Source organism: Zootoca vivipara, chromosome 13, assembly GCF_963506605.1.
Source record: "Zootoca vivipara chromosome 13, rZooViv1.1, whole genome shotgun sequence".
NCBI lineage: Eukaryota > Metazoa > Chordata > Lepidosauria > Squamata > Lacertidae > Zootoca > Zootoca vivipara.
The window spans coordinates 27610487-27638449 of NC_083288.1; the positions used below are offsets into that span (position 1 = coordinate 27610487).

Below are 27963 nucleotides of genomic sequence, written 5' to 3' on the forward strand. Positions count from 1 at the left end.
AAGTCTCTCCCCCTCCTGGTAATTTGCATGTTTTTCTGACTTTCTTGTTCTTCTTATTATGATTAATTTTGTGAATGGGTTTGATACAACTTATCAATGTTCAGACACTATGCCTGAATAAGGAATAGTAACCATGGCTTCCCTGTGTGCTCCATACTGACCATCTTGCTTTGAATGTTTCCTTACTGCACAGTGGTGTCTAACAGGTTCACCAAAATGTACTTAGAAAATGCCTGCAGACATTCCAATTCAGTGCTGGTACATTGGGTGTGCAGCATGCAGGGGACATTGCAGGCATGTGTACATACCGATCCACACACCCTACTCCTGTTGACTTCGGCTTTTAAGAGGTCACACATGAATTTCACTTCAGCTGAAATTCAGTGGCAGTCTAGGGAGGGTGTGGGAATCCCATGAGAAATTCTGGTAGTCAAACACTTTTGCCTTCCCTTGAAACCCTTTGTTTTGTCTACTTAGACATTCCCCAAAGAGATTTACAAGCAATACTTTTTATTACTTATTCAGAAACAAAGAATCCCTCAAACATTTCCTAAGACATTAATTAGGACATGAATGCCTGCTGCTTCTCACATTCTTCTTAAGCCTGATATAAGAAGCCCTGGGTACTAAGAGGGAGTCAAGTACTGTCACTGCTCTGATCCCCGAGAGCTCTATGAAGAAACATCATATCTATGCTTAAAGAATAAGACTTTGAAAAATCAAAACAGACCACATACAACTTTATGTTTTTACTCACAGATCACTCCTTACCATATAAGCATATTGTGATATATTTTCCTGGATACCTGTTTTCATTCATCATCTTCAACCTTTCATCTCCTAAGTGGATTGATGATAGGAAACTATTTGTCTACTCGTATTTGCAGAAGGTGAGTTAACAAACAGAATACAGTATACTTTCTTGTATGCTCAGACTCTGAAAGAGGTGGCAAATTTTCAGGGTTTGTTGTTGCAGGGTTGATATGAACTGTTTGTGTATTGCCTTATGGAACATTAACTCCTGACTCCTCCTGAAGCTGCCCAATTCTTCTATCAAATCAGAACACATTTCTGCCTGTTTGCCTCCTTCTCGTGTAATGCTTCTAATGCAATGCTAATCAAACAGATTGCATTTCTGCTGCTAAGCTGATGAAAAGGATGCAGAAACTAGAGGAAAGTAATGAAACCATCATTACAGAATTCATCCTTCATGGCTTTGGAGACCTACGTGATCTGCAAATTCCTCTCTTTGTGGTGTTTTTAGTTATTTACATCATGACTATAGTTGGGAACCTGATCATTGTTGTACTAGTTGTGAGAGATCAGCACCTCCATACCCCCATGTATTTCTTTTTGGGCAATTTGTCTTGCTTGGAGATTTGTTACAGCTCAACCATCCTCCCTAGAATGCTGGACAGTTTCTTAACTCGGAACCAAACTGTGTCTATTTATAGCTGTTTTCTTCAGTTATGGGCTTTTGCGGTTTTTGCGGCTGTAGAATGCTACCTCCTGGCAGCAATGTCTTATGATCGCTACTTGGCAATTTGTCGACCCCTGTACTACTCCACACTTATGAATCTCAAGATTTGCCTTCAGCTTGTTGCTGGATCTTGGATCGGCAGCTTCGTGATAAACACAGCCTCTTTTCTCTTTATATCACAGCTATCCTTTTGTGGCCACAATGTCATTGAACATTTCTTTTGTGATTTCACTCCATTGATTAATCTGGCCTGCAGTGGCGCACGACAAGTTAAACTGGTATCAGCCGTTCTGGCTTCTTTTGCCACCCTGCCACCATTCATTCTGACCGTAACATCATATGTGTACATCATTGCTGCCATTCTTCGAATCCCCTCCACCACAGGAAGGCAAAAGGCCTTCTCTACCTGCTCCGCTCACCTCATTGTGGTGACCATTTTCTATGGCACCCTCACCATTGTGTATGTTTTGCCAGATACCAATGAACTGAAAGAGCTGAACAAAGTGTTCTCTGTTTTTTACACCATCTTGACACCTTTGGTCAATCCCCTCATATACAGCCTGAGGAACAAAGAGGTGAAAGAAGCCCTGAGAAAGTCAGGCAGCCAATTTTGTAATTCACATAAGAGTGCATTGACCTCTTGTTTTCAAATCTTATGATGATGTTTCTAAACAATTTAAGCACAAGGAGGCTTGATCATGTTGAATTCTAACATCACTCGGAATATTCTCCCTGTATAGCTAAGGAGGGATACAGCAGGGTACCATCTGGATTGGAGATTAATAGTGAATCTCATATATCACATTTGGAGCTTTCCAGAGGAACCGCAATATATGAATTAATACAGATGAAAATTGATAATTGAATTTTGTTCTTGTACATACACAACTTCCAAGGAAGTTACCAGTATTTAACTTTCCTTGGTCCTTTCCAGTTCAATTATTTTGAAAGTCGATGTTTGTTTCAAGATAAATTGTAATGAGGAATGAGAGGGCTTCTTCTTCAAGAAATTAAAACACTTAAAAGGATTCTGCTTTTGTTTTGGCTGCATCGAACGCCTTGGGTACTCCTTCCAGTACCCTCTACATTTTGGCCAATGAACATCAGAGATGGATATCATGAATCACATACAGTATAACAAATCAACTTTCTTTTTGCAATACCTTCTCCTAATGTTCACACACTTAGTCACACTTATCACCTACCCCTCTTTTAATATTATCATCACTCAGTCCTGAATCACATTACTCTGTCACATTCATTGTATGTTTCATACAGTGGCTGGCCATGTGATTACAGGCCTTTTCAGTAGCGGACCCCCATTTGTGGAATATTCTGGCCAGGGAAGTGCATCTGGTTCCATCATTGGTGTTTTTTAGGTGCCAGGCTAAGACACTTATTTTTAAATGACTGTGACAATGATATAATCTCTATGGCTGCATAGATATGGATAAACTATAAACAATAAACAATATACTAATAAAGAAAGGAATAGGGTACGATATAAGAAAGTACCAAAAAAATGCAGTAAGAATAAGATAAGAGTGTAAGTACTTTCAATATTGCAAAAGTTAATTACATTGGGAATTGACGGGAAGTTGTTTATGTTTTTGTTTCTAATTTGAGTTAATGTTTAATTTTTATATGATTTAATTTACTGGAAGATAAAGTATTGTAGTTATTAGTTTGTTACTATGTCAATTAAGTATAAAGAAGAATAAGATGTCATATATGTGTAAGTACCAAAAATTATGTATGGATTAAAGTCAATAAATAAAGATTATCTTTTTTATAAAAAAGACACTTATTTTTACCCAGAGCTTTGGTAGAAAAAGTAGCTTCTACTGTGGTGTTCATCTGGTGGGATAGGATATCTCCTTGCTGTGTCCTTGGATGGCCATCTAGAACATTTTGTATTGTACATTAATTTTAAATTTTATGGCTTTTTAATGGTTTTACTTGTTTGCATTTTGTCTTGTTAAGTCACTTTAAGACTATTTTTTATAAACCTCAGACCCCGCAATCATCACCTGAGTTCCTTCTTCATGTGCCTTCTCCGTGAGAGGTCAGCAACACAAGAACGTACCTTTTCTGCAGTGGTTTCCCTCTTGCAGAATGCTCTCCCCAGGGAGGCTCCCCTGGCGCCTTCATATAATATGTTTAGGAACCAGGCAAAAACATTCAGAACCCAGCAGCTAGACTGGTGACTGAGAGTGGCCGCTGAGACCATATAACACCGGTCCTGAAAGACCTACATTGGATCCCAGTACGTTTCCGAGCACAATTCAAAGTGTTGGTGCTGACCTTTAAAGCCCTAAATGACCTCTGCCCAGTGTACCTGAAGGAGCATCTCCAACCCCATCGTTCAGCTGAGGTCCAGCTCTGTGGGTGTTTTGGCGGTTCCCTCACTGCAAGAAGTGAGGTTACAGGGAACCAGGCAGAGGGCCTTCTCGGTTGTGGCGCCCGTCCTGTGGAACGCCCTACCATCAGATGTCAAGGAAATAAACAACTACCTGACTTTTAGAAGACATCTGAAGCGAGCGTTTAGGGAACTTTTTAATGTTTGATGTTTTATCGTGTTTTTAATATTCTGTTGTGTACCGCCCAGAGTGGGTGGGGAAACCCAGCCAGATGGGCAGGGTATAAATGAATGAATGAATAAATTATATTATTATTATTATTATTATTATTATTATTATTATTATTATTCCTCTTCTCCCAGGCCTTTGGCAAATTAAACAATTTATGGCCTTTTAAACAGTGTGGGTGGATGTTCTTGTTTTGGTTTCTAACTATGTTATGTATTTTTGTGTTTTTATATTGTAAACTGCCCTATAATCCTCAGATGAAGAGCAGTATAGAAATTTAATCCATGATAATATTAATAAAATTAAAAGTATAAATAATCACAATAATAATTCTTCCCTGGGTCTAACACACCACATCCCCAATATAATAAATCAGCATACTGTATCACATGACTCTGGCATATATTCTTCTTACTGGTTACATACCCCTCCCTGTTTCCCACAAATACAATGTACACACTTCTTGCACAGCTGGTTAAAGTACTGCCCCATCTCTCTTGGTCACAAACCCCTTTCATATATTACTTTAATGGCCAAGCCAAAAGCAGGCAAGACCAGATAGGTATAGCCACCCCCATATAAATCATACACTCACATAGAGCATTGGTACAAATACACATGCTCTGTGGGATGTACTATATGCTAGTTGTGCTCAGAATGGACCCATTGTAAATAATGGACATGGCCGACTTAGATCCCTTAATTTAAATGGATACAACCACATCACATAAATGCTCACATACAATAACCCTCCCCAGCTACTTTCTCCAGAATATTGCCTCCAATCATAGCAATTAGGCTCAAGAGTTCATTAGCAAGCTTTTTTTTCAAATCAAATTGTGGTTTGGGGAGCTTGCAGTGCCCAGTGCAGTTGGAACCCCGTAAAAAGTCCCACTCCTGCAATTAGGCTTGAGGGAAGCATTTATGAATGGTCAAAAGCTTTCTGTATATTCAAAAACTTGATTCTTTCAGGGTGTAGGGAGGCACTTTAGGCCAAATGAGAAACTTCTGGAGATTGCATCTGGCTCACTGGTCAATTTCTCCCCACTCCTGGTTCATAGGATTGCAGCCTTAGTTACTCCTCTCCCTTATGCATTTTGCTATGCTTCCAGTCACCTTTGGGGCATAATAAGAAAATGCTTTTGAAGTACATGTTTTTATTTCTTTATTTAAAAGACCCTTGACTGAGGTGCTGATGGGTTAGAGCAGGTAGAGAAGGCCTGTGGTGGACGGGATGCCAAGAATGGCAGACATTATGTACGCATTTGATGTCATAGTCAGAATGAATGGGTGGCAGGGTTACAATGGAGGTGAGAACAGCTGATAGGAGTTTTACCTGATGTGCATCGTTACAGGCCAGGTTCATCATTAGAATGAAATCACAAAAGAAATGCTCAGTGACATTGTGGCCACAGAAATTTAACTGTCATCTAAATGTTAAAAATATTATATTTTTTGTGATAAAGGGAATGGCAGGCATGAAAAGAGTGACAGTGCTCTTGAAAAAAACACACACCGAGCCAAGGGAATCTTGGGTGACCAAGCTAAGTGGGTTCGGTAGAAAGAGCACCACCCATGGGTGGGAGCTTAGATCAGGATAAGATATTCCTTCATGAATCTTGATCTCAAGCTCCTTAGGGCTTTGAAGGTTAAGATTACAATAGCACCTCAGTTAAAATACAACTGTTTCAAATAAAAATACATACTTTTCTACTCTTCTACTTTGCTTGATTTTGATTTTGGGATTGAAGCTGAACAAACTCACTATCCAGGGACATCCTGGAGAGGGCGTGGGGGCCCCTTGGGTAATTTCTCTAATATTATCTATCATGAATTGTTTGGGCTTCACTTGAAATTCTTTGGAAGTTGATTTTGCAATGATGCTCCTCAAATAGATTATCAGTGATGTTTTTCAAACATTACTCCACTACAACATTAGAATATCCCAAGAGGTCAATTAGCCAATAAGTGCCTGTTTCTTCTTCATAAGAAATTATTCTGAGCATGAAGGGGAATCAGCCATTGTCACTGAAACTGATCCAGCAACGTGACTCATCTCACCACTTAAAATTATGGAATTGATAACAAACCAAAAGACCTTTTCTGATCAGTTCTAAAGAGTGACTCTAGATTATAAATCAAAGGTGAGTAGTCCAAGTTATCTATTGCTTTAGATTCCAGTTTTGAATTTCCAGCACATACTGAACACATGCTTATTCCAACCAGCATGCCATGAAAGCAAGTTCCCTATGGTGATCAGATGCAAAGAGGACAGGGCTTCCGTGCTCTTTAACTCTTGTGTAGAAGCAGCATTCTGTCTTCTCTCCAGCCCACACTATTGTGACATGCTCAGCTGTTTTTATTAGACAACTTCATTTTTTTGACAGGAGTCCTATCCTCATTTGCATCTAATCAGCCAAGAACTTTGTCACAAATTAAAAAGGAGCTTCTTTCATCTTTCAGCTATAAGTAGGGAAATGTTAGTGCAACCGGCTTGCAGAATTTTGGTGGAACAAATTCAGTGTGATATCAGTCACTCATTTACTGGGTGACCAATGCTTATTAACCAGCCACCCAGTAGGAAGGCTTATAGAGAGTTTATAGAGCAGTTTGGACCCAATTTTCAATCTTGGTGGGCACAGGGATAACTTTTCTGGACAGAGCGAATTAATTTAATGTGGCCAGTTATGAAAGGAGAAAAACCAGTAGATGCTGATGGTTTTGCATAGTGCAATGGTGGCTGCCCTCCCAAAACTGGTGTCACTGCAGTTTATCTGAGTGGGGGGAAGGACATGGTGGCAGTGAGTTTTTGGCTGCAAGGGTACACCTATGGAACGAACTGAGTTCTTTGGTCATTCACAGTTCATAATACCACTTTAGTATTTCTTAAATTATGGAAAGCCTAACCTCTTAATGCAGTTGCAACAGAGTTAATTCTGGGCTCTGTGAATGCAGTGATCACATGAACATACAAAGCTGCCTTATTTGGTATGTGGTTCCAACAATAAAGAGCCAGTGTGGTGTAGTGGTTGAGAGCTGTAGACTCCTAATCTGGAGAACCGGGTTTGCATCTCTGCTCCTCCACATGCAGCTGCTGGGTGACCTTGGGCTAGTCACACTTCTCTGAAATCTCTCAGCTCCACTCACCTCACAGAGTGTTTGTTGTGGGGGAGGAAGGGAAAGGAGAATGTTAGCCGCTTTGAGACTCCTTTGGGTAGTGATAAAGCGGGATATCAAATCCAAACTCTACTCACCAGCTGACTTGTGGAAACATCTGTCCATACACTTCAGCACTTCAACATTGTATGACCACACACAATATTCTTGGTGAGACATGGAATGCTGGAGCAGTGATTTGCTGCCAGATCATAGCATGGCATCATCTGTATGGTGAGGACTCCCAGCTCCATTTCTCTGTTACATCTGAATCAGGAGAGGCTGCGACTATTTTCAACTGGTGCCTAGCTGCAGTGGTTGAGTGGAGGAGAACCAACAAACAGAAGCTGAATCTTGTCAAGATAGAGACACAAGGTTCCACACCATCTGAATAAACAGTTGGTGTGTAGTTGGTGAATGATCCTCAATCCACCTTTGTCACTGGAGGGCCAAGTGGCCTCTGTGATGTGCAGCACTTATTATTGGCTTAGGGTGGGATGCCCACAATGCCCTTTCCTTGGTCACTCTGATTCATGCCTTGACTATTGTAACACTCTTTTATGTGGAACTTTTATTGGAATTGTTCCAGAAGCGCAAGTGGTGCTATTGCACTTGAGTTGAAGGAATGGCAATGCCTGACAATCAGCTACTGGGCCCTGTTCAATATCTTAACACAGAAAGCCTTGAAGAATTCAAGACCAGGTTACCTGAAAGACTGCTTGCTTCTGCATGGGACAGTAAGAGCACTTAGATCATCTAGGGAGCTTCTAGTCATGGCAGTGCACCCTACACAGTATCATAGGGTAGAGACAAAAATATATATTATATTTTCTGCTCTTGCCCTTGTATTATGTAACGGCCTTCCCTGTGCCATATGTGAAGCTGGAGCTATCAGTAGCTTCAGATATCTTGTAAAGACTTACTGTATCACGATGCTCTGGTTTTCCCTGAAGCATAAGATTTTACCCAGTTACAGGTATATGTGCTTGAGCCCCCTACATTGTTTTATATACTCTTATATGGATACTTTCATGATTTTAAGCTCTGCTTTTAAATTAAGAAATTTCAAAATATAAAATATACTGTATTCTTTCTTCCTGTTGACTACCTCCCTATTTTTTCCTTTCTTTCTTTAAGTGAACAAATTGATTGGACGAATTCCATTCCCCCCCTTCAACTGAAAAAGATGCAGAAACCTGCAGGGCGTAATGAAACCATCATTACAGAATTCATCCTTCGTGGTTTTGGAGACTTCCATGACCTACAAATTCTTCTCTTCACTGTGTTTCTAATGATCTACATCATGACCATGCTTGGGAACTTGATCATTGTTGGACTAGTTGTGACTGATCGGCACTTACATACACCCATGTATTTCTTCCTTGGAAATTTGTCTTGCTTAGAGACCTGTTACAGCTCAACCATCCTACCCAGAATGCTGGCCAGTTTATTAACACATAACGATAGTGTGCCTATTCATAGTTGCTTGGTCCAATTCTGGGCTTTTGGGATTTTAGCAGGAACAGAATGCTATCTCCTGGCAGCAATGTCTTATGATCGCTGCTTGGCGATATGTCGACCACTGCATTATTCCACACATATGAATGCAAAGGTTTGCCTCCTGCTGGTGGTTGGATCTTGGATTAGCAGCTTTGTGATGGACACAACAGTATTTATATTTGTATTGCAATTAACATTCTGTGGCCACAATGTCATTCAGCATTTCTTTTGTGATTTCACTCCATTGATTAATCTGGCCTGCAGTGACACACGGCAGGTTAAACTCATATCAACTGTTCTGACTTCAATAGCTACTCTGCCACCATTCATTCTGACCTTAGCATCATACATGTACATCATTGCAACCATTCTTCAAATTCCATCCAACACAGGAAGGCAAAAGGCCTTCTCTACTTGTTCTTCTCACCTCATTGTGGTGACCATTTTCTATGGCACTCTCATCATTGTATATGTTTTGCCAGATACCAATGAACTGAAAGCGCTGAACAAATTATTCTCTGTTTTTTACACTATCTTGACACCTCTAGTCAATCCCCTCATATACAGCCTGAGGAACAAGGAGGTGAAGGAAGCCCTGAGGAGAGCAGGCATCCATATGTGCAAATGGGCATTCAACTCTGGCCTTCAAATCTTTAGATGTTGCGTAAGGTAACTAGATTTCCATAGCTAGAAAAAAGGGAACAATCTGGAGTTTGTGAACCTCATACACACTAAGAAAGGCAACATTCAAAAGTCATTTAGGCTATGTTCTAAGACCTTGGAGATATGTTACAGAGCCCTCTGTATTGTAGCTAATGAAAATTATAGGTGAACATCGTAAGCCACATATGACAAATCAATTGCAATACCTTTTTGCAGCCATTCCTAATGTCCACACAATTAATCACATACTCATACCATTCATGAAACCCCCTTTCTAACATTCCCATTGCTCTGCCCCTAAACAGATTATGCTCCCCTGTGTCAAACACATCCCATTCACGTAATGCATAGGGTCTTCTGGCGGTTCCCTCACTGCGAGAAGCAAAGCTACAGGGAACCAGGCAGAGGGCCTTCTCGGTAGTGGCGCCCGCCCTGTGGAACGCCCTTCCATTGGAGGTCAAGGAGATAAACAACTACCTGACATTTAGAAAACACCTAAAGGCAGCCCTGTTCAGGGAAGTTTTTAATCTGTGATATTTTAATGTATTTTGGTATTTATTGGAAGCCGCCCAGAGTGGCTGGGGAAACCCAGCCAGATGGGCGGGAAATAAATAAATAAATAAATAAATAAAAGCACATCATTTCCACATGCACTTCTTCTTACTAGTTACATACCCCTCTCCACTCCCTCTAAATACAATGTTAAACCTTTCCACACACCGACTCAAGTGCTACTCCTTCTTTCTCACACACAAGCCCCATTGACCAAGCCCCATTACTCACATGACCAAGACAAATGTAGGCTTGGTGTCAGAGGGCCTGGTATGGCTACTCTAGAGTAACGACTCCAGCATGGTCTTTTAAGGCTTTTATTAAGTGCTGATTATTTACAGTGTTCAGAGCAGTAAAAATGCATCCTTAAGGTGAGGTGTCAGAACTCCCGAATGGCGATTGGCGCGTTTTCTTCCAGCACCACAACTTTGGCAGACCCAACCTCTTCCCCCTACGTTTGCGTCGCAATTCGGGAGTTGGGGGGATTGGCCTCCCCCCCGTGCGTCCAACTTCCTGTCCCACCTGAGGCATGGGCTCCACAACCCTGCCTGAGCCTCGGACACCACTTCCTGACTCTCCGCTGGAGGCAGAGCTCTCCTTACTCTCTCCAGCGCTTGGTGATGGGCTGGAACTTAAGATGGGAGGGACTTCCCTGTATCCCTTGTCCCTCACATCCACCCCCCTCCCAGGCTCCTCTCTCCTCCTCCCCAGTGGCTCTCTGCTTGCTGGGGACGAGTGAAATCCCAAGAAGTCTGTGGCATCCGAGCCTGTGGGTGTGAAAATTTCCCCCCAATCCTGCGATCTCTCTCCTTCCCCCTGAGAAGACGGAAATCCCAAGAAGTCAGTGGCATCAGAGCTGGTGGGAGTAAAAATGTTCTGCCAGTCCTCTCCTGCCTCTGACGTCGTTGACCTCGGTGAAACCCACACCTCTTCTTCCGTGTCCTCAAATTCCGCTTCCCATCTCCATGGGGAGCTGCTGCCTGCTATCCCTTCCTCCTGCTCCTCCCCCTCTCCCTCCCTTTCCATGTGCCAGGGCTTGGGCCTGTGGGGGAACAGGGCGTGGAATTCTTCCACTAAAAATTCCTCAGGTACTTCCGTGGCCGGTATCCACTCATTGTGGGATGGCGGAGTGTCCTCCCATGCTATCAGGTACTCCAGTCCTCTCACCCCTCTCCTTGAGTCTAAAATCTCAGTTGCCTCATTGAGCTGTCGGGCGTTTCCCGTCTCCCCCCCTCCCTCTGGAGGCTGATCGCTGTCCCTGAACCTGGTACTTTCCCTGTACGGCGACAGCAGTGATCTATGAAACACTGGGTGCACTCTCATGTCCTCCGGCAGTGCTAGCCTGAAGGCTACCGGGTTGACCTGTTGCGTGACCGTGAAGGGGCCCAGCCTCCTGTGTGCTAACTTTCTGCATCGCCCCCTGGTGGGAAGACCTTCCGAGGATAACCAAACCTTGTCCCCCACCCTTATGACCTCTCCCGGCCGCCTGTGGCGATCTGCCCCCTTCTTATACGCTTCCTTGGCCCTCTCCAAGTGTTCTCTGAGCTGTTGGTGCACCGTCTCCAGGTCCTCTGCCCACTCCTCGGCCTGTGGGCCCTCTTCCTCCTCCTCCCCCTCCCTCTCCGGGAAAGATCTGAGGTCGCGCCCATAGTTGGCCTTAAAGGGCGACACCCCTGTGGAGACGTGCACCGCATTGTTGTAGGCAAATTCTGCCAGTGGCAGGCGATCCACCCAGTCCGTTTGCCTCTGGCTGACGTAACATCTCAGGTACTGCTGCAGAATGGCGTTGACCCGCTCCGCCTGTCCATTGGTCTGCGGGTGCCGAGCCGTCGACAAGCTGACCTCCACCTGCAGGAGGTTCATGAGCCGTCGCCAGAACCTGGAAACAAATTGGCGGCCACGATCCGAAATAACTCTTAAAGGCAATCCATGCAGTCGGAATACGTGGTCCACAAACAGTTTGGCCGTCTCTTCTGCCGAGACCGCCCTGGCACACGGTATAAAGTGGCACATTTTGGACATGAGGTCCACCACCACCAACACTGCGGTCTTGCCCCTGGACGACGGCAGGTCTGTGATGAAGTCCATGGACACTACTTCCCACGGCCTGTGCGGTGTGGCTAATGGCTCCAGCAAAGAGTGTTTGTTGTGGGGGAGGAAGGGAAAGGAGATTGTTAGCTGCTTTGAGACTCCTTAGGGTAGTGATAAAGTGGGATATCAAATCCAAACTCTTCTTCTCTTGAGAAGAAGAGGAGTTTGGATTTGATATCCCACTTTATCACTACCCTAAGGTGATTTGATATCCCACTTTATCACTACCCAGCAACATTTCAGTATTGGTACATGCTTGGTTGTGCCCATTACAAATTCTTTTTTTGACAAATGTTCTAGGTAGAAGTGACCATGCCCTCTTTCACATCTAATCAATTGGAGGTCTGTTGGGATTTAAATAGGGGCTTCTCTAAGCTTACACCTGGTAGTTTTAAATACCAAAATGTCTCTTTGTGAAACAGATTTGCAGAATTTCATTTCAAGACATTCAGTGGGAAAGCAGTCACAATAATTACTGTGTGGACAATGCTTATTAATCCTTAATGAGTAGAGGATTTTTGAAGAAATCATACAAAGGATGCCACTTGGGACCACCTAGAAAACTTGCTGAGCACAGGGAAATGATTCTGTACAAGACAATGCAACCCCCCCCCCAACTTGGCCAGCTGTAAGAGGAGAAACACCAGGAGCAGCTGAGTCTGTGCCAGAGAGCCATCCTTACAGCTGCCCTGCCTCCCCCCAATCTGGATTAGCTGAAGTGATGTAGGTGTTAGGAAGATAGATCCACCACAATGTGCTTCTGACTAATGCCTACCATAGAATCATAGAGTTGGAAGAGACCACGAGGGCCATCCAGTCCAACCCCCTGCCAAGCAGGAAACACCATCAAAGCATTCTTGACATATGCCTGTCAAGCCTCTGCTTAAAGACCTCCAAAGAAGGAGACTCCACCACACTCCTTGGTAGCAAATTCCACTGCCAAACAGCTCTTACTGTCAGGAAGTTCTTCCTAATGTTTAGGTGGAATCTTCTTTCTTGTAGTTTGAATCCATTGCTCCGTGTCCGCTTCTCTGGAGCAGCAGAAAACAATCTTTCTCCCTCCTCTATATGACATCGTTTTATATATTTGAACATGGCTATCATATCATCTCTTAACCTTCTCTTCTCCAGGCTAAACATACCCAGCTCCCTAAGCCGTTCCTCATAAGGCATCGTTTCCAGGCCTTTGACCATTTTGGTTGCCCTCTTCTGGACACATTCCAGCTTGTCAGTATCCTCTTGAACTGTGGTGCCTAGAACTGGACACAGTACTCCAGGTGAGGTCTGACCAGAGCAGAATACAGTGGTACTATTACTTCCCTTGATCTAGATGCTATACTTCTATTGATGCAGCCCAGAGTTGCATTGTCTTTTTTAGATGCTGCATCACACTGTTGACTCATGTCAAGTTTGTGGTCTACCAAGACTCCTATATCCTTTTCACATGTACTGCTCTCAAGCCAGGTGCCTCCCATCCTGTATTTTTGCCTTTCATTATTTTTGCCCAAGTGTAGTACTTTACATTTCTCCTTGTTAAAATTCATCTTGTTTCCTTTGGCCCAGTTGTCTAATCTGTTAAGGTCATTTTGAAGTGTGATCCTGTCCTCTGGGGTATTAGCCACCCCTCCCAATTTGGTGTCATCTGCAAACTTGCTCAGGATGCCCTCAAGCCCATCATCCAAGTCATTGATAAAGATGTTGAATAAGACTGGGCCCAAGACAGAACCCTGTGGCACCCCACTAGTCACTACTCTCCAGGATGAGGAGGAGCCATTGATGAGCAACCTTTGAGTTCGGTCAGTCAGCCAGTTACAAATCCACTGAATGGTAGCATTGTCTAGCCTGCATTTTACCAGCTTCTTTACAAGAATATCATGGGGCACCTTGTCAAAGGCCTTGCTGAAATCAAGATAGGCTACATCCACAGCATTCCCTTCATCTAACAGGCTTGTAATTCTGTCAAAAAATGAGATCAGATTAGTCTGACATGACTTATTTTTCAGAAACCTATGCTGACTTTTAGTGATCACAGCGTTTCTTTCTAGGTGCTCACAGACCGTTTGCTTAATGATCTGCTCTAGAATCTTTCCTGGTATTGATGTCAGGCTGACTGGGCAGTAATTGTTTGGGTCCTCTCTTTTCACTTGCTCCTAAATCCTGCCACTGTATGTCCCCTTCACCTGGTAAACTAGCAAGCAGGAGTGTCCAAAAGGCATGGGAGAAGAAATTCAAAGGAGCCTCACACAAGGGAGGAAAGAACTTGGGAGACATGCATGGGAGGATGACTTGTCCCACCTCCCATAAAACTGGTGAGTGGGCTTTGAAGTGGGGTGTGCAAATCAAGAGTTCTCTCCTGCTTCGTCTGACCATCTTGGGGGCTCTGTTTACACACAAGAATGAGGACATTGTTGGGGCATTGGCCCTTTGCTGGTCATGGTAAATGCCTGACATTGCTATCTTCCAGAAATGGCCCTAAATAACCTATTGAAACCTTTGAATTTACTTGTCTTGCCCATATCTTGCTTCTTTTACATAGGTTGACCACAAAGGGACCATTATTTTATCTCATATCAAGAAGCTTGAACACACATTTATACTCTATACATAACTTCTCCGTGTATAACCTGAACACTGCTAATAATAACATATTAACAAAATTCCAAGTTTCAATGTCTTCCTGCCCCCTACCCAAATTGTTTAGCTCATGGTGATGTCTAGCAGTGAGAGGTTTGGGTTGTCAACTAGCATCAGAGGGGTTAAATAAGAGCACAATAGCATATGGATATCTCTGATGAATCTTACTAAAGGTCTATCTAGTGACTAGTCAGTGTCTAGTTTCCCATAATGGCCAACAAGATGTCTCTGGGAAGCCCACAAACAGCATATGAGTGCAACAGTCACCTCCTCTTGTCCTTTACCTGTGACTCGTATTCATGGGCATACTGCCTTTGATCCTGAAGGCAGTATACATCCCTCTTAACTACCTGTAGGAGGTTGTGATTTAATGGCTGTTGCTTACAATTGATGTGAAAAGATAACATTGTTTCCACAAACTGTATATTCTATCATGGATGCATAAGAATCCATAGAAAGACGGTCCTGGTGAATAAACAATACTCTTGTATTTCCTTCTGTGCAATGATATTATAACTTCAGCTATACAGCCCTTGCTTATGTGATATTGACTCTCCTGATGATTGTTCCTGTTTGTATTTGTACTTGCAAAACAAAGAAAACAATTACCACATTTTTTCTATTCCACCAGATGAAAACCATGAAGAAAGAGGAGGAGAGAAATGAAACCAACATGGCAGAATTCATTCTTCTTGGTTTTGGAGACATCCAGGAGCTGCAGATTTTTCTATTCATGCTGTTTCTAATTATATACATTATGACCATGGTTGGGAACATCCTCATTGTTGTACTGGTTGTGCTTGATCAAAGCTTACACACACCTATGTATTTCTTCCTTGGGAATCTGTCTTGCTTGGAGACCTGCTACAGCTCAACCATCCTCCCCAGAATGCTGGCCAGTTTCTTAACCAAGAACCAAAGTGTTTCGGTGAATGGGTGCATTGTGCAATTGTGGGTTTTTGGTTTCTTGATAGCAGCAGAGTGCTACCTCCTGACAGCAATGTCCTACGATCGCTATGTTGCAATATGCAGGCCCTTGCATTATCCATTTCTTATGAACTTCAAAATCTGCCTCCAGCTGGTGGCTGGTTCTTGGATCGGCAGTTTTGTGGTAAACATGACCTTGTTAATTTTTATACTGCAGTTAACCTTCTGCGGCTACCGTGTTATTGATCATTTCTTTTGTGACTTCATTCCAATAGTGAATGTTGCCTGCAGTGACACGCATCAAATAAAAGTTCTGTCACTTGCTCTGACCTCCATCTGCACACTGCCACCATTCAGTATAACAATAGTATCCTATGGGTGCATCATTAATACCATTCTTGGCATCCCGTCCTCCACAGGAAGGCAAAAGGCCTTCTCTACCTGCTCTTCTCATCTCATTGTGGTGACCATTTTCTACGGCACCATCATCGCTGTGTACATTTTGCCAGACACCAAGCAACTGAGAGAGCTGAACAAAGTCTTCTCTGTCTTTTACACAATATTGACACCTCTACTCAATCCTCTAATATATAGTTTGAGGAACAAAGAGGTGAAGGAAGCCTTGAGGAAAGTAGCTTACAAATATGCACATATAAGAGTTTATTAAAGCCATGATTTCAAACTGAATGATGAAGCCCTTTTCTATTACAACTCATTTTGTACTGGATGTAGGTCTTCTTCTGAACTAAAGAAGTGCAAACCTTGGAAGTAACTGAATGGAACATTCTCAGGGGACTCTCATGCACTCAACTTTCAGCTCTCTGTTTAAAGATTTGGATCTAAGTAGAACAATATGAACGCAAATCTTTCTAAGTGTTGAAAAATACATGTTATGCAACCACTAAACAATGTGTACATACATTGCTTTGAACTAATTGTTATTCTTTTCATGCTATATGGAGGTTGAACTGGTGTTTGTTAAGCATCTGCAGTGTGACTTCAATGGACTACTGTTCTGACCAGCCAAATGAAACATGGAATCATAGAATTGGGAGAAGTCATGTAGTTCAACCCCTTGCAATGCAGGTATCACAAGATGCGGTCCTCCACCCAATTTGAAACCATACCGGACCCTGCTTAGCTTTGCAAATGTGCTAGTAGCTTTATTGCTGCACCACTGAAATGAAACAAGATGGCTATGTTCTAGCTCCACTGTTGGAGACAGTAAGCCTCTGAATATCAGTTAGAGTGCTTTTGTGCTTATTTCCTGCTTGCTACCTTCCCGTAGGTGTCTGGTTGGCCACTGTGACAACAGGATGCTGCACTCGATAGACTAATCCAGCAGTTTCTTCTCATGTTAATGTTTTGTTTTATTTTATTTTATTGACACACCAAGCTCAAAAGGTTGCCCATCACTGTTATACAGTATGTTATGAAGCAATATTGGGGGAAATGGAAAATAAGAATAAGAATAATAAAAAGTAGAAGTTGCAGGCTGGCTGCGCTCATGCCATCAGATAATGGTACCTAAGGTTGAATGTAGGTGTGACCACCTATTGCTGCAACAGTCCAGCTTGGAGAACAAGCCTGTGGAGGGGTGGCAGCTATCTAGCCACGTGAAATGTTTGTGTGCATGTTTAGTGCAACTCAGGACCTATAAGGACTTGTAAGTTTGGTTTATTCTCCTCAGGCTGGGTGTACTCAGGATAGCAAATCAGACATCTATTCACATAGATTCAGACATCTATTCACATTTTCCAGTCTATTCATATGCCCTTTTTGTGCTATGGTGGTGTGTTGAAAATGTAATGTTTCTCATTAAAAAAAAAAACCCCAAAACCGCAGATGCCAATATTGGGAGGAAGATTAGTTGGGAGGAAGATTGGGAGGACATTAGTTTACACCGCAATGCATACCGTATATTTTTAGCGCATACTAATGACTGGAAGAGTTTTTCTTCTAAGAATACGCCATTTCAGGTAATTTTGCTTTAAACCCCTCTTTGGATAGTCAGGTTCAGCATGTGATTAAAAAAAATGTTCAAACCAATTCTCAGAAAAATGTCTTCTGAGAAATGTTGGGTCTGTTCTAAGAAATGTTCAGATTATCATTCCTGATGAGATGTGCTTCATTGAGCTATTCCTCAAAGAGATATTCAATCAACACGGTGTTTAAAAACAAACTTTTCTTAAGAGACTAATTAGGGCATAATGCCTACTGCTTCTCACACATCCCCTTGGCAGCCGTAGCCTAAATAATAAGCTTTGAGCATAAAGAGCTGATCTGGTTTTAAATTCAGCTGATCCATGAGATTGACTGATGAATCTTAGAATCTCAATATCTAAGGAACATGACTTTGAAAAGCAATCAAGCAGCCATAGTCTGCCTTTTGACTGCCTTGAATTACATGCACAGGTTGAATGCATGATCATAGCTTCCAAGTTCTCCCTTTTTTAAAGGGAAATTCCCTTATGCTGAATAGGCTTCCTGGTGAGAAAAGGGAAAACTTGGCAGCTATGTGCATGATTATTCCCATCACTGTGATATAAAGGCAAGTGCACCATGATGACCTATTTGCTGTCAGACTCAGGTGTGATTTTGATCATCCATTTAGCATTGTGACATGCTCAGCAGTGGCATCACAATTCCTTCTTGGTTGACGCCTTGTGAAAATGCAAGAGCCCTGTACTCCTTTGTATACAATCAACCTTAGAGCACCACCAGGATTTATAGAGGGACCCAATTGCTACAAGAGCCTTGTTCTCTTCCTATCTAGGAACTCTAAGGTAGAAATGGGGAAGCTTTGGGTCTCCAATGTTGATGGTCTACAGCTCCCATCAACCTGATGTTGGTAGGAGCTGATGGGAGTTGAACAACATCTGGAGGATCAAAGGTTCCCCATTCCTATCCTTCCAAAATGGACCAATATCCAATCTGCCTCTTCAGTCACCTAAATCTCAGTGGATAAATGATAAGGCAGTGTTTGCTTAGATACACCTGGATCTGGATATATCTGGAAGGTAAGAGAGAAAGTAGATGCTATATAGCATAATAAATTATGTTGATGTAAGTGCAAGCTTTTAATAGTCACTTGCTAAAGCTGGGTAACAGCTGACAGTTCACTGATCCACAAGTGCAAATATTTGAGTTATTTGAATTATTTCACTGCGTCTGTTGGTAATTTATGCATGTTCTGATTATTCAGATTATTGATGGCATTGCATTTCAGGGGATAACTATTTCTTGCAGCCATCACTTAGAGTTTTTAATGATTAAATAGTATATAAAACCTGTTAAATAAAATAATAAATACCTTGCCTCACTTGACCAACCCAATTTATAACCACATATTTTGACATGTTTCTTCCATCAATAAATTAAAGTGGTTTCACCCCGACACAATTCAGAATCATCCAAAAGACAAAGTTATTTTGTTTCTCATGTTCTTTAGTTGTGGCAGCATGGTTGCATTTCCTGACTGATCCAGGGCGAGAGGGATCACTAAAATTCTGGAGCCATGATTGCCTGGTTGATACTTGAAAGCATTCAAGTTGGTCTCAGGCTACCTTATTAGCATAGCTATCAAGTTCTCCCTTTTTTAAAGGGAAATTTCCTTATGCCGAATAGGATTCCTTGTGAGAAAACGGAAAACTTGACAGCTATGCTTATTAGGAAGAAGGATGCTATCATTTGTATAGCTTTTATGCCAAAAATCTTAATATGCTTGCAATAGCAGAAAGGCAGCAATCTTTGCATTACGGGTTTCTGTCCACTGAGTAGCTCCCTCAGCCATTATATAAAGCTCACCTAGGGGTGCCTTATTTCCAGAAAAAGAAGGCAGGTTAATCTAAGCACTCAAATTCTAAACAGTTCACCTCTGTGAACCAGTTTTTCTTATACCATGGGAATAATTTAAGCGAGACTTGGAGGAACAAATACAGTGGCACCTCGGTTTAAGTACACAATTGGTTCCGGAAGTCTGTACTTAACCTGAAGCATACTTAACCTGAAGCGAACTTTCCCATTGAAAGTAATGGAAAGTGGATTAATCCGTTCCAGATGGGTCCGCGGAGTACTTAAACTGAAAGTACTCAAACCGAAGTGTACTTAAACCGAGATATGACTCTACCTGAATAGGACTATTGGGAGACTTGAATCCGGGGCAAGATCCCTTTAATTCAGATGGGGGCAAATACTGGAATAACTTGAGGGGAGAGTAATATTGATTGCACAAATTGTTCTTCTTCCCCTTCGACAGATTAAAAAGGATGTTGACATTGGAGAGGAGAAATGAAACCATCATTACAGAATTTGTCCTTCGTGGCTTTGGAGAGCTCCAGGAGTTACATATTCTTCTCTTCATACTGTTTCTAATTATCTACATCATGACTATGGCTGGGAACCTGATCATTGTCACATTGGTTGTGACTGATCAGCACCTCCACACCCCCATGTATTTCTTCCTGGGCAACTTGTCTTGCTTGGAGACCTGCTATAGCTCAACCATCCTCCCCAGAATGCTGACCAGTTTATTAAGCAAAAACCCAGGTGTATCCGTTAATGGCTGCATTGTGCAATTATGGGCATTTGTATTATTAGCAGTAACTGAGTGCTATCTTTTGGCAGCAATGTCTTATGACCGTTACATAGCAATATGCCGCCCCTTGCATTATTCTGTCCTTATGAATTTCAAGGTTTGCCTCCAGCTGGTAGCCGGGTCTTGGATTGGCAGTTTTCTCATAGACACAATATTGTTAGGTTTTATACTACAGGTAACCTTCTGTGGCCACAATGTGATTGAGCATTTCTTTTGCGATTTCATTCCAATGATGAACCTGGCCTGCAGTGATGCAAGTCGGGTGAAACTGGTATCGGCTGTTCTGACTTCTATCTCTACCCTGCCACCATTCGTTCTGACTATAGCATCATACGTGTACATCATCACTGCCATTCTTGGCATCCCATCCGCCACAGGAAGGCAAAAGGCTTTCTCTACTTGCTCTTCCCATCTCATTGTGGTGACCATTTTCTATGGCTCTCTCACCACTGTGTATCTTTTACAAGACAACAATCAACTGAGAACACTCAATAAGGTATTCTCTATCTTTTATACCATCTTGACACCTCTGGTTAATCCCCTTATATACAGCCTGAGGAATAAAGAGGTGAAGGAGGCCTTAAGGAGAGCAGTCAACAAATATGCTAACTGTATAAGAGTTCATTAAATTCTGTTTTCAAATTCATACGCTAATTCCTATCAAGTTGGTTCTGGAGCTGTGCTACACTTGGTCATTTATTTTTAAGTTTTAAAAAATTGTATCCTGCGAACCTTAAGAAAAAATAATGATGGTGGTAAACAGCAACAAATCAATAATAAAATTACAACCGTAAAACAAATGCAAAATGCCATGGAGACTCATCCCCACTGCTACTTCTTCCTCCACAAGATCTGTCTATATGTCTTGTCTCTTTTTGTCTGGTTCTGTATACAAAATATCCAATGGCCTGTTCTATTCAAAGATTGTGGAAGCAAACATTTTTTAATAAAAAAAAATCAAAGCCATTTTCCAGCAACCTAGTGTAGTGTATCATGCAATAGTTGAAATTAAAAGAATCAGCAATAGATATTATGCTAAGATAATAAGATAATAAGATAAGAGAAATAAAAAATAAAGAACAAGGAACATGATAGATGGCAATCTAAAGTTTCTGGTATATAACATTGCAAATATTTTTTAAGGATCTTAGTGTTATAATGGAAATATTTAAAACTGAATGAAAAAGGAATCAAGTGATGTATGTACCTCCACATACTGTATTGCCACTCAGTCTACTGTATATCAGGTGAAATCCCATGTGACGTAGTGATTCTTCCTTGAAACTTTTATCAATTGGTATTCTATAGAACACTTTTACACATAAGCAGTAAAATACACATGCATTCCTCATATACACCCAATAATTTTCTTCTGAGTTTATTAGACCCCTGGGAATAGAGAAACGGAATATAAATAAAAGTAATTACTTCATCTCCTTTATTACATTAGTTAGTGTGGAAAACTGTAAGAGAGATCACCTCTCAAACAGTAATGGAGAGCTAAAGATGTGATAAATCAAGGAATAGACAAATCATACTGGGAGATCAGAAAAAGCAGAGAATGAGCAGGCATAAAGCAACAACAACAACAAACACCACCACATAAAATCGTATTAAATTCTCCAGGATCTGCCCATGAATAGTTTGGTAAGTCAGTTTTTATGGATTACTTCTCAAGTAGCTTATCGACTATCAACTTGATAAAAAACCAATTTATCACAAGTTAATTATACTGAGGGCAATTCTGGGCAAACCTTTAAGGTTCAGGTGTGCTGAGAAGTTAACATGTTACCGATATCTGTTTCGATATTTTCAATAATTTGCATGTTCCATCACACACACTCTCATTTCACACAGAGCACTGAAGAGTGTGTAGCAGCTGCAGATTCCTTTTGCTGGAGCATGCTGGAAACCCACGACATGGAAAAAGGCATCGAATGATGGGGACCACTGTGGTCTCTTTGATTATGATGGGAATTGATGCCTGCTTTCCACACACATACCCCTGACAGTGGAAAAGGACAGTACTACCAAACAAGCAGGTTCTCAGGTCAGAATTTCGTGCCTCCACTCAGCAGTGTGAGCAAATGCACCCTCCCCCCCCAAAAAACCAGCACCCCAGCCAGGACTGATGCACCACTCCTAGAGGTAAATTTACCACATCAAGAGCTCCACCCCTTAAGGCACTTAGTGGAGCTGCAAATTTTCTAACTGCATCATTCTGGGAGGAATGATTTCAGATGTGATCTCCCACTCGCAGCTGCTCCAAAGTAGATCAATGCTCCAGTGGCAGAAACAGAATGAATAGTTGCCACTTTCATAGTGTTAGACTGGTTAACTTAGACCAGGGGTGACCAACTCCCAAGAGAATGCGATCTACTCACAGAATAAAAAACTGGCAGTGATCTACCCTCTTTTGGGGGGTTCAGGTCAAAGTTAGTTGTTGAGCTTTTTTTAGGAAGGAAGAAGGCCCATGGGGGGGGGGGTTCGGGTCAAAGTTGTTGAGTTTTTTCAGGGAGAAGGTAAAATGTTGAGCTTTTTTAAGGGGAGCCACAGTTGTTCAGCTTCTTTGGGGGGAGCCAATGATCTACCAGTGATCTACCACAGACGTCCAGTGATCTACCGGTATATCACGATCTACCTGTTGGACATGCCTGACTTACACCATCTCTACTGAATGGTTGTTGCAGGAAACACTCATTGAAGCCTGAGACACTTTAGAACAAACAATCTGATTCAGTGAAATGTCTTGAGACTAATGTTTGAATGTTTTTGGCACTGTATTCAGCAGGAAAGCCCTGCAGCAAGATGGCTTGTGGAGGGTTTCTGCTCAGGGAGGCAGCAGCTGCCTTCCATTCCCTCTCACCTCAGTTTCTCTGTTTCTTTCCAACAGTCAGTCAGCATTCCATGCTCAGTGAGCTTCCTAAATAGTCCTTGAACTGTTTTCCACATTATTCCCCCTTCAGTGGCCACCCCAACTTTGGGTGCTGGTTTGTGTTCACTAGTTTCATTTAATCCTTTCATGCCTCCACTGAGGAGCATTTATGTCTCTCTTCTGTCCCTGTGGAAACTGAACCAGGAACTGGCCTATCCAGATAATGAAACGTGTGTGTGTGTGTGTGTGTGTGTGTGTGTGTGTGTGTGCATTGTTGCATGCCACCCCAATCTCCAAGCAGTGCAAGTTTCCAGGGGCTCCAAGCACTTCCCCAGGGATTGTGTTTCTTTCTGAATGAGGCTCAGCGGAGACTATGGCGTCTTTATGATGCATGTTTTATTTATACACATCATAGAATTGTAGAGATGGAAGGGACCCTGAGGATCATCCAGTCCAAACCGCTGCAATACAGGACTATGCAGTTGTCCCATATAGGGATCAAAACTGCAACCTTGTCATTATCAGCACCACACTCTAACCATCTGAGCTGTCCAGGCTCCATTAATATATTCAACCTGAGCCTACGATGGAGGGGCACACAACATTAACACCTCAAGAGGACAAAGGTTCTCTGGAACCACAGCCTATGTTTCAAATAGACATCAAACATTGCTCTGATTCTCTGGTATCCCAGCTTGCTGCTTTGCGTCTAGCTCACTCTCTGCTCTCAACTATGCCTTTGTCCTTCTAACTAGCCACAAGTTGAGGGAGGGGCCCCATCCACAGTGCTACTTTGAAGATTGCTTGTGAGATTAGTAAAGCAAACAGTCTAATTTGTCAGCGCCTAAATGATATGGAGGGTCAGAACAACTTGGCAACAATAAGGAAATTTTGCCCATGGTCTGACTATTTTCCACCTTCCCATTTCGACTCTCTGGCACCCTACCTCCATAACCTAGCAATTCCAAAATATAGATGAGCTTTTAGCCTCGCAAGATTGAATGTATTGCCCTCGGCTGTACTTGAGGGACAATTCCAACAGATTCCATACGAAAAACGCTTATGTCCCTGTGGAGATGGCAGTACCAAATCAGTGGTGCGTGCCCTTCTGGCTCACACTCTTTATAAAGACTTGAGGAATGAGATTATGACCACTCTTTTATTGTCCATTCTGGGTCGCCCAACCACTGCCACAGTGTCCTTTCTCTTGGCAGATCAAGATGACCAGATGACAGCAAAGGTTGCAAGGTTTTTAGCTGGGGCAATCAGAATAACGTCCACTATTTGACTGCTGATTCAAGATCCTAAAGTGTGTTTTATATCACTGACTTTTTATTTCTCTTCTTTGTATATCACATTGTTGTTTTGTTGCTATGGATGATGGCTGATGCAAATAAAGATTCATTCATTCATTCATTCATTCATTCATTCATTCAGTATATGCAGTCTGGTGATGTGGAAAAGGTGCTTTCAGCTCTAAGGATGGCCTCTTGAGCCTCTTGGTTTATTAAACTGAGCAGAAGAAATTTGACTACCTGGGTTTGGAGCATGTTCAACACTTTGTTGCATGAAGGAATAGTCCCTCTCCAATTGAGAGAGGCAGTGGTGTAGCCACTACTAAACAGCCGGTCCAGGATGCCTTGATTTGGGACTCTCCCTGGAATCTGACTCCTCATCTATAATACTAAATAAGGGTGACGTCTCTGCCTCTTCAGCCCCAAATACAGTCTGCCCTAACACCCTGGGCCCCTCTACAGGGTTGTCAGCAGGAAGCTCTTCCTACCCTCAGTCCTGATCCAATTAGCCCAGGGGTCCCCAGACTTACCGGGCTTTGGGCCGGTGCCCGCCGCGCCGACCGCGCGGCAGGCCAGAGAGCAGGGGAGTGCGCGCGCAGCGGGCCAGAGGGCGGGGGAGTGCGTGCCCGTGCGCACACGCACACGGTCGGAAAAAATCGCCGAAAATCGCTTGTGCGCATGTGTATGGGCCTCCCCCGACCCGGAAGTGCATCGGAAATGACCTCTTCTGGGTCGGGAGAGGCCCATACGCATGCGCACATAGCATTTTCGGCATTTTTTTGCCGATTTTGAAGATCGCCGCCGTGCCGCGCGCCATAAGAGCGGGCGGCGGCAGCGGGCGGCGGGGGTCGCCGCGGGCCGGATTGGGAGGCTAATTGGGCCGCATCCGGCCCGGGGGCCGTAGTCTGGGGACCCCTGAATTCGCCTCTCCATCAGACTCATGATGGTTTCAAGTAATATAATAGTGCTTTAAGCCTATATTTCAAGCTCTGAACTCCCGCTCTATGAACAATGTTGTTTAGTCATTTAGTTGTGTCTGACTCTTCATGACCCCATGGACCATAGCACGCCAGGCACTCCTGTCTTCCACTGCCTCCTGCAGTTTGGTCAAACTCATGTTTGTAGCTTCAAGAACACTGTCCAGCCATCTCGTCTTCTGTCGTACCCTTCTCCTTGTGCCCTCCATCTTTCCCAACATCAGGGTCTTTTCCAGGGTCTTTATGAACATTAGGCAGGGGCCATTGCTGGATTGTTTTAGATGTCGGCTAAATCGTGTCCTGCCTAAAAAGAGTTTGTGGTGAGACCTGGAGACTGACCTCCCGGTTGTGGGTGGGTCTATTGGATAGCCACAGCACCCGATTGTTAGGTCCCTCATTGCTGGGTGAAATCTGGCCAATAGGGCGCAGTCCAAATAGTTCGAGGGACCTGTTTAATCCCTTGCATGTGATCCAGCGCTTCTCTTTCTGCTAGTGCAAATGGAACATCCACCCACCTCTCCCTATATTTAGGGTATTTTTGCTATTGACCTTGCTATGCCATCGTTGGGACAGGGGCACGGCAGGAATTTTCCCCACTTGGCTGATTGGCTGTTGCCATTTGGGTTTTGCCTGCCACGTAGCAAATAGTCACAACTTGTAAGGTTGCGGATAGGCACTGGTTCATGTGATAGGGATGGGGGAACGGTCTCACCATCCCTATGTGAAGGGTATTCCGTTAAAGGAATCCAGGGACTCAACTTGGTTTGGTCAACCCCCAAGAGGGCGTTGGGCCTGTGCCTGAGTCCAGGGGAGCATCTGGGGGAGTGGATAGAGTCCATGCCCAGGCTCTTCACCACCTCAGGTGTTCACCCTTGGCTGTCCTATGCTGGTGCCCTGGGTCAGCGCTACCTGCAATGGTGTAGGGAGCTAGTCAAACCAGAGCCTATGCAACCACTCACTTTGATGTAACCATGTAAGTTGTGGCCTAAATTCTGCCAAAAACCAAAACTAAAAATTGAGTCAACTGTGTTTTTATTTAGTGGGGAGGTCTCTGGGTCTGAACACAGAAAACATTTTTCTTTCATCAAGGCTAACCAAACAGGTAGGGTTTTTTTTTGTCTAGGAGTTTTAATCTTTAATTGTTTTTATCTGTATATAAAAATAACTTTTTATAGGTTTTATCTTTATATATTTTTATAATATGTAATACTAACCACTTAGAGATTTCACTTTTTAAAAGGTGTATACTTTTTATTTTAAGATGAGCAACAAACAAATGTTTAATGAAAGAGTGTTTACTCTTCTCCTTTCTAACATGACTTTGTTTTCTCTTTGCAGGTACCAAATACCCACACAATGTTCAACCAATCATCAGGACTGACAGAATTCATTTTGCATGGGTTCTCTGATACTCAGGAGATCGAGACATTCCGTTTCATTGCTTTTCTACTTATTTATTTGTTGGCTCTCATTGAAAACCTTCTCATCATCACAGTCATTTCTTACAGTCCTCAACTTCACAAACCTATGTACTTCTTTTTGGCCAATCTGGCATTCCAAGACATTGGCTCAATATCTGTCACAGTTCCCAAATCCTTGGCAAATTCCCTGATGAACACCAAGACTATTTCATACAATGGATGTGTCTGCCAGGTTTTCTTCCTCATCCTTTTTACTGGATCTCATTTGCTCATCCTTGGAATTATGGCATATGACCGCTACATTGCCATCTGCTGCCCACTCCACTATGAGACTATCATGAATAGAAAGAGATGCATCCAAATGGCAATCTGTGCATGGGTTGGTGGGCTTCTGTATTCTACAACATACACTGGAAGCACATTCACACTTGAGTTCTGTTGCAATGAAATCAACCAGTTCTTCTGTGAAATCCCACAGTTATTCCAAATTGCTTGTTCTGATTCACATCTCATTGCATTTTGGGTTGTTTGTGTTGGTATATCTCTAGCCATTACTTACGTTGCTCTGATAGTTTATTCTTATGTTCAGATCTTCAGGGCAGTTCTCAAAATTCCTTCTACCCAGGGAAAGGAAAAAGCCTTCTCAACTTGCTTGCCACATCTTATTGTAATATCCTTATTTTTTGCCAGTGGTTCATTTGCTTATCTAAAGCCATCATCTGGGTCCCCATCAGTCATGGATCTTGTGCTTTCTATGTTCTATTGCATGATGCCTCCAGTTATGAACCCAATAATCTATAGTATACGGAATAGGGAACTGAAATCGGCATTGTGGAAGTTGACTGCAATTTTTCCCACCCAATTCTTCCCCAATTTGCTATGGCCACCACATGGATTACGTTTCTCTTCCTGTAAAAATATAGTAAAACATTTTCAAACATACAGATAAAACCTATGTTGAAATCACTATTTCCATTTCAGTTCCAAATCTTTTGAGAACACACTTGCTTAATTAACAGCAATTAATGCGGCGTTATATAGATCCAGAAATTGATCTTTAATTCCTGTGCTCCATTAGATAGTGGAAATAATTAACAACAATTCATAAACTGTTATATAGGTTCAGCAATAGATCTTACTATTTTCATGCTCTGTTGCAGAGTGGAATTTTTTTTTAGTTAATTTACTTGTTTTGTACTTATTTTCA

The 27963-nt window shown here is 42.5% G+C and overlaps 4 protein-coding genes across 4 annotated transcripts; all 4 read left to right on the forward strand.

Annotated features, from left to right (window-relative positions):
• The first annotated feature begins 1078 nt into the window (after positions 1–1078).
• LOC118094152 (olfactory receptor 5P50-like) lies at positions 1079–3136 on the forward strand. Its single transcript, XM_035134203.2, has one exon. The coding sequence runs from the start codon at positions 1150–1152 to the stop codon at positions 2137–2139; it is 990 nt and encodes a 329-aa protein (XP_034990094.1). The 5' UTR covers positions 1079–1149; the 3' UTR covers positions 2140–3136.
• A 5274-nt stretch (positions 3137–8410) lies between these two features.
• LOC132593104 (olfactory receptor 11A1-like) lies at positions 8411–9397 on the forward strand. Its single transcript, XM_060282116.1, has one exon. The coding sequence runs from the start codon at positions 8411–8413 to the stop codon at positions 9395–9397; it is 987 nt and encodes a 328-aa protein (XP_060138099.1).
• Positions 9398–15304: 5907 nt separating this feature from the next.
• Positions 15305–16258, forward strand: LOC118094513 (olfactory receptor 6B1-like). Its single transcript, XM_035135024.2, has one exon. The coding sequence runs from the start codon at positions 15305–15307 to the stop codon at positions 16256–16258; it is 954 nt and encodes a 317-aa protein (XP_034990915.2).
• A 3601-nt stretch (positions 16259–19859) lies between these two features.
• Positions 19860–23601, forward strand: LOC132593105 (olfactory receptor 6B1-like). Its single transcript, XM_060282117.1, has 2 exons — positions 19860–20792; positions 23506–23601. Exons 1-2 carry the CDS (start codon positions 19860–19862, stop codon positions 23599–23601), a joined length of 1029 nt encoding a protein of 342 aa, XP_060138100.1.
• Positions 23602–27963: the final 4362 nt, after the last annotated feature.

Bases quoted from the DNA above. Each gene is read 5' to 3' on its own strand.
- LOC118094152 (XM_035134203.2), top strand. From the start codon at position 1,150: ATGAAAAGGATGCAGAAACTAGAGGAAAGTAATGAAACCATCATTACA.
- LOC132593104 (XM_060282116.1), top strand. From the start codon at position 8,411: ATGCAGAAACCTGCAGGGCGTAATGAAACCATCATTACAGAATTCATC.
- LOC118094513 (XM_035135024.2), top strand. From the start codon at position 15,305: ATGAAGAAAGAGGAGGAGAGAAATGAAACCAACATGGCAGAATTCATT.
- LOC132593105 (XM_060282117.1), top strand. From the start codon at position 19,860: ATGTTGACATTGGAGAGGAGAAATGAAACCATCATTACAGAATTTGTC. The intron at 20,793-23,505 runs GCTAACTGTATA...AGGGACCCTGAG, and splicing joins GGAGAGCAGTCAACAAATAT to GATCATCCAGTCCAAACCGC.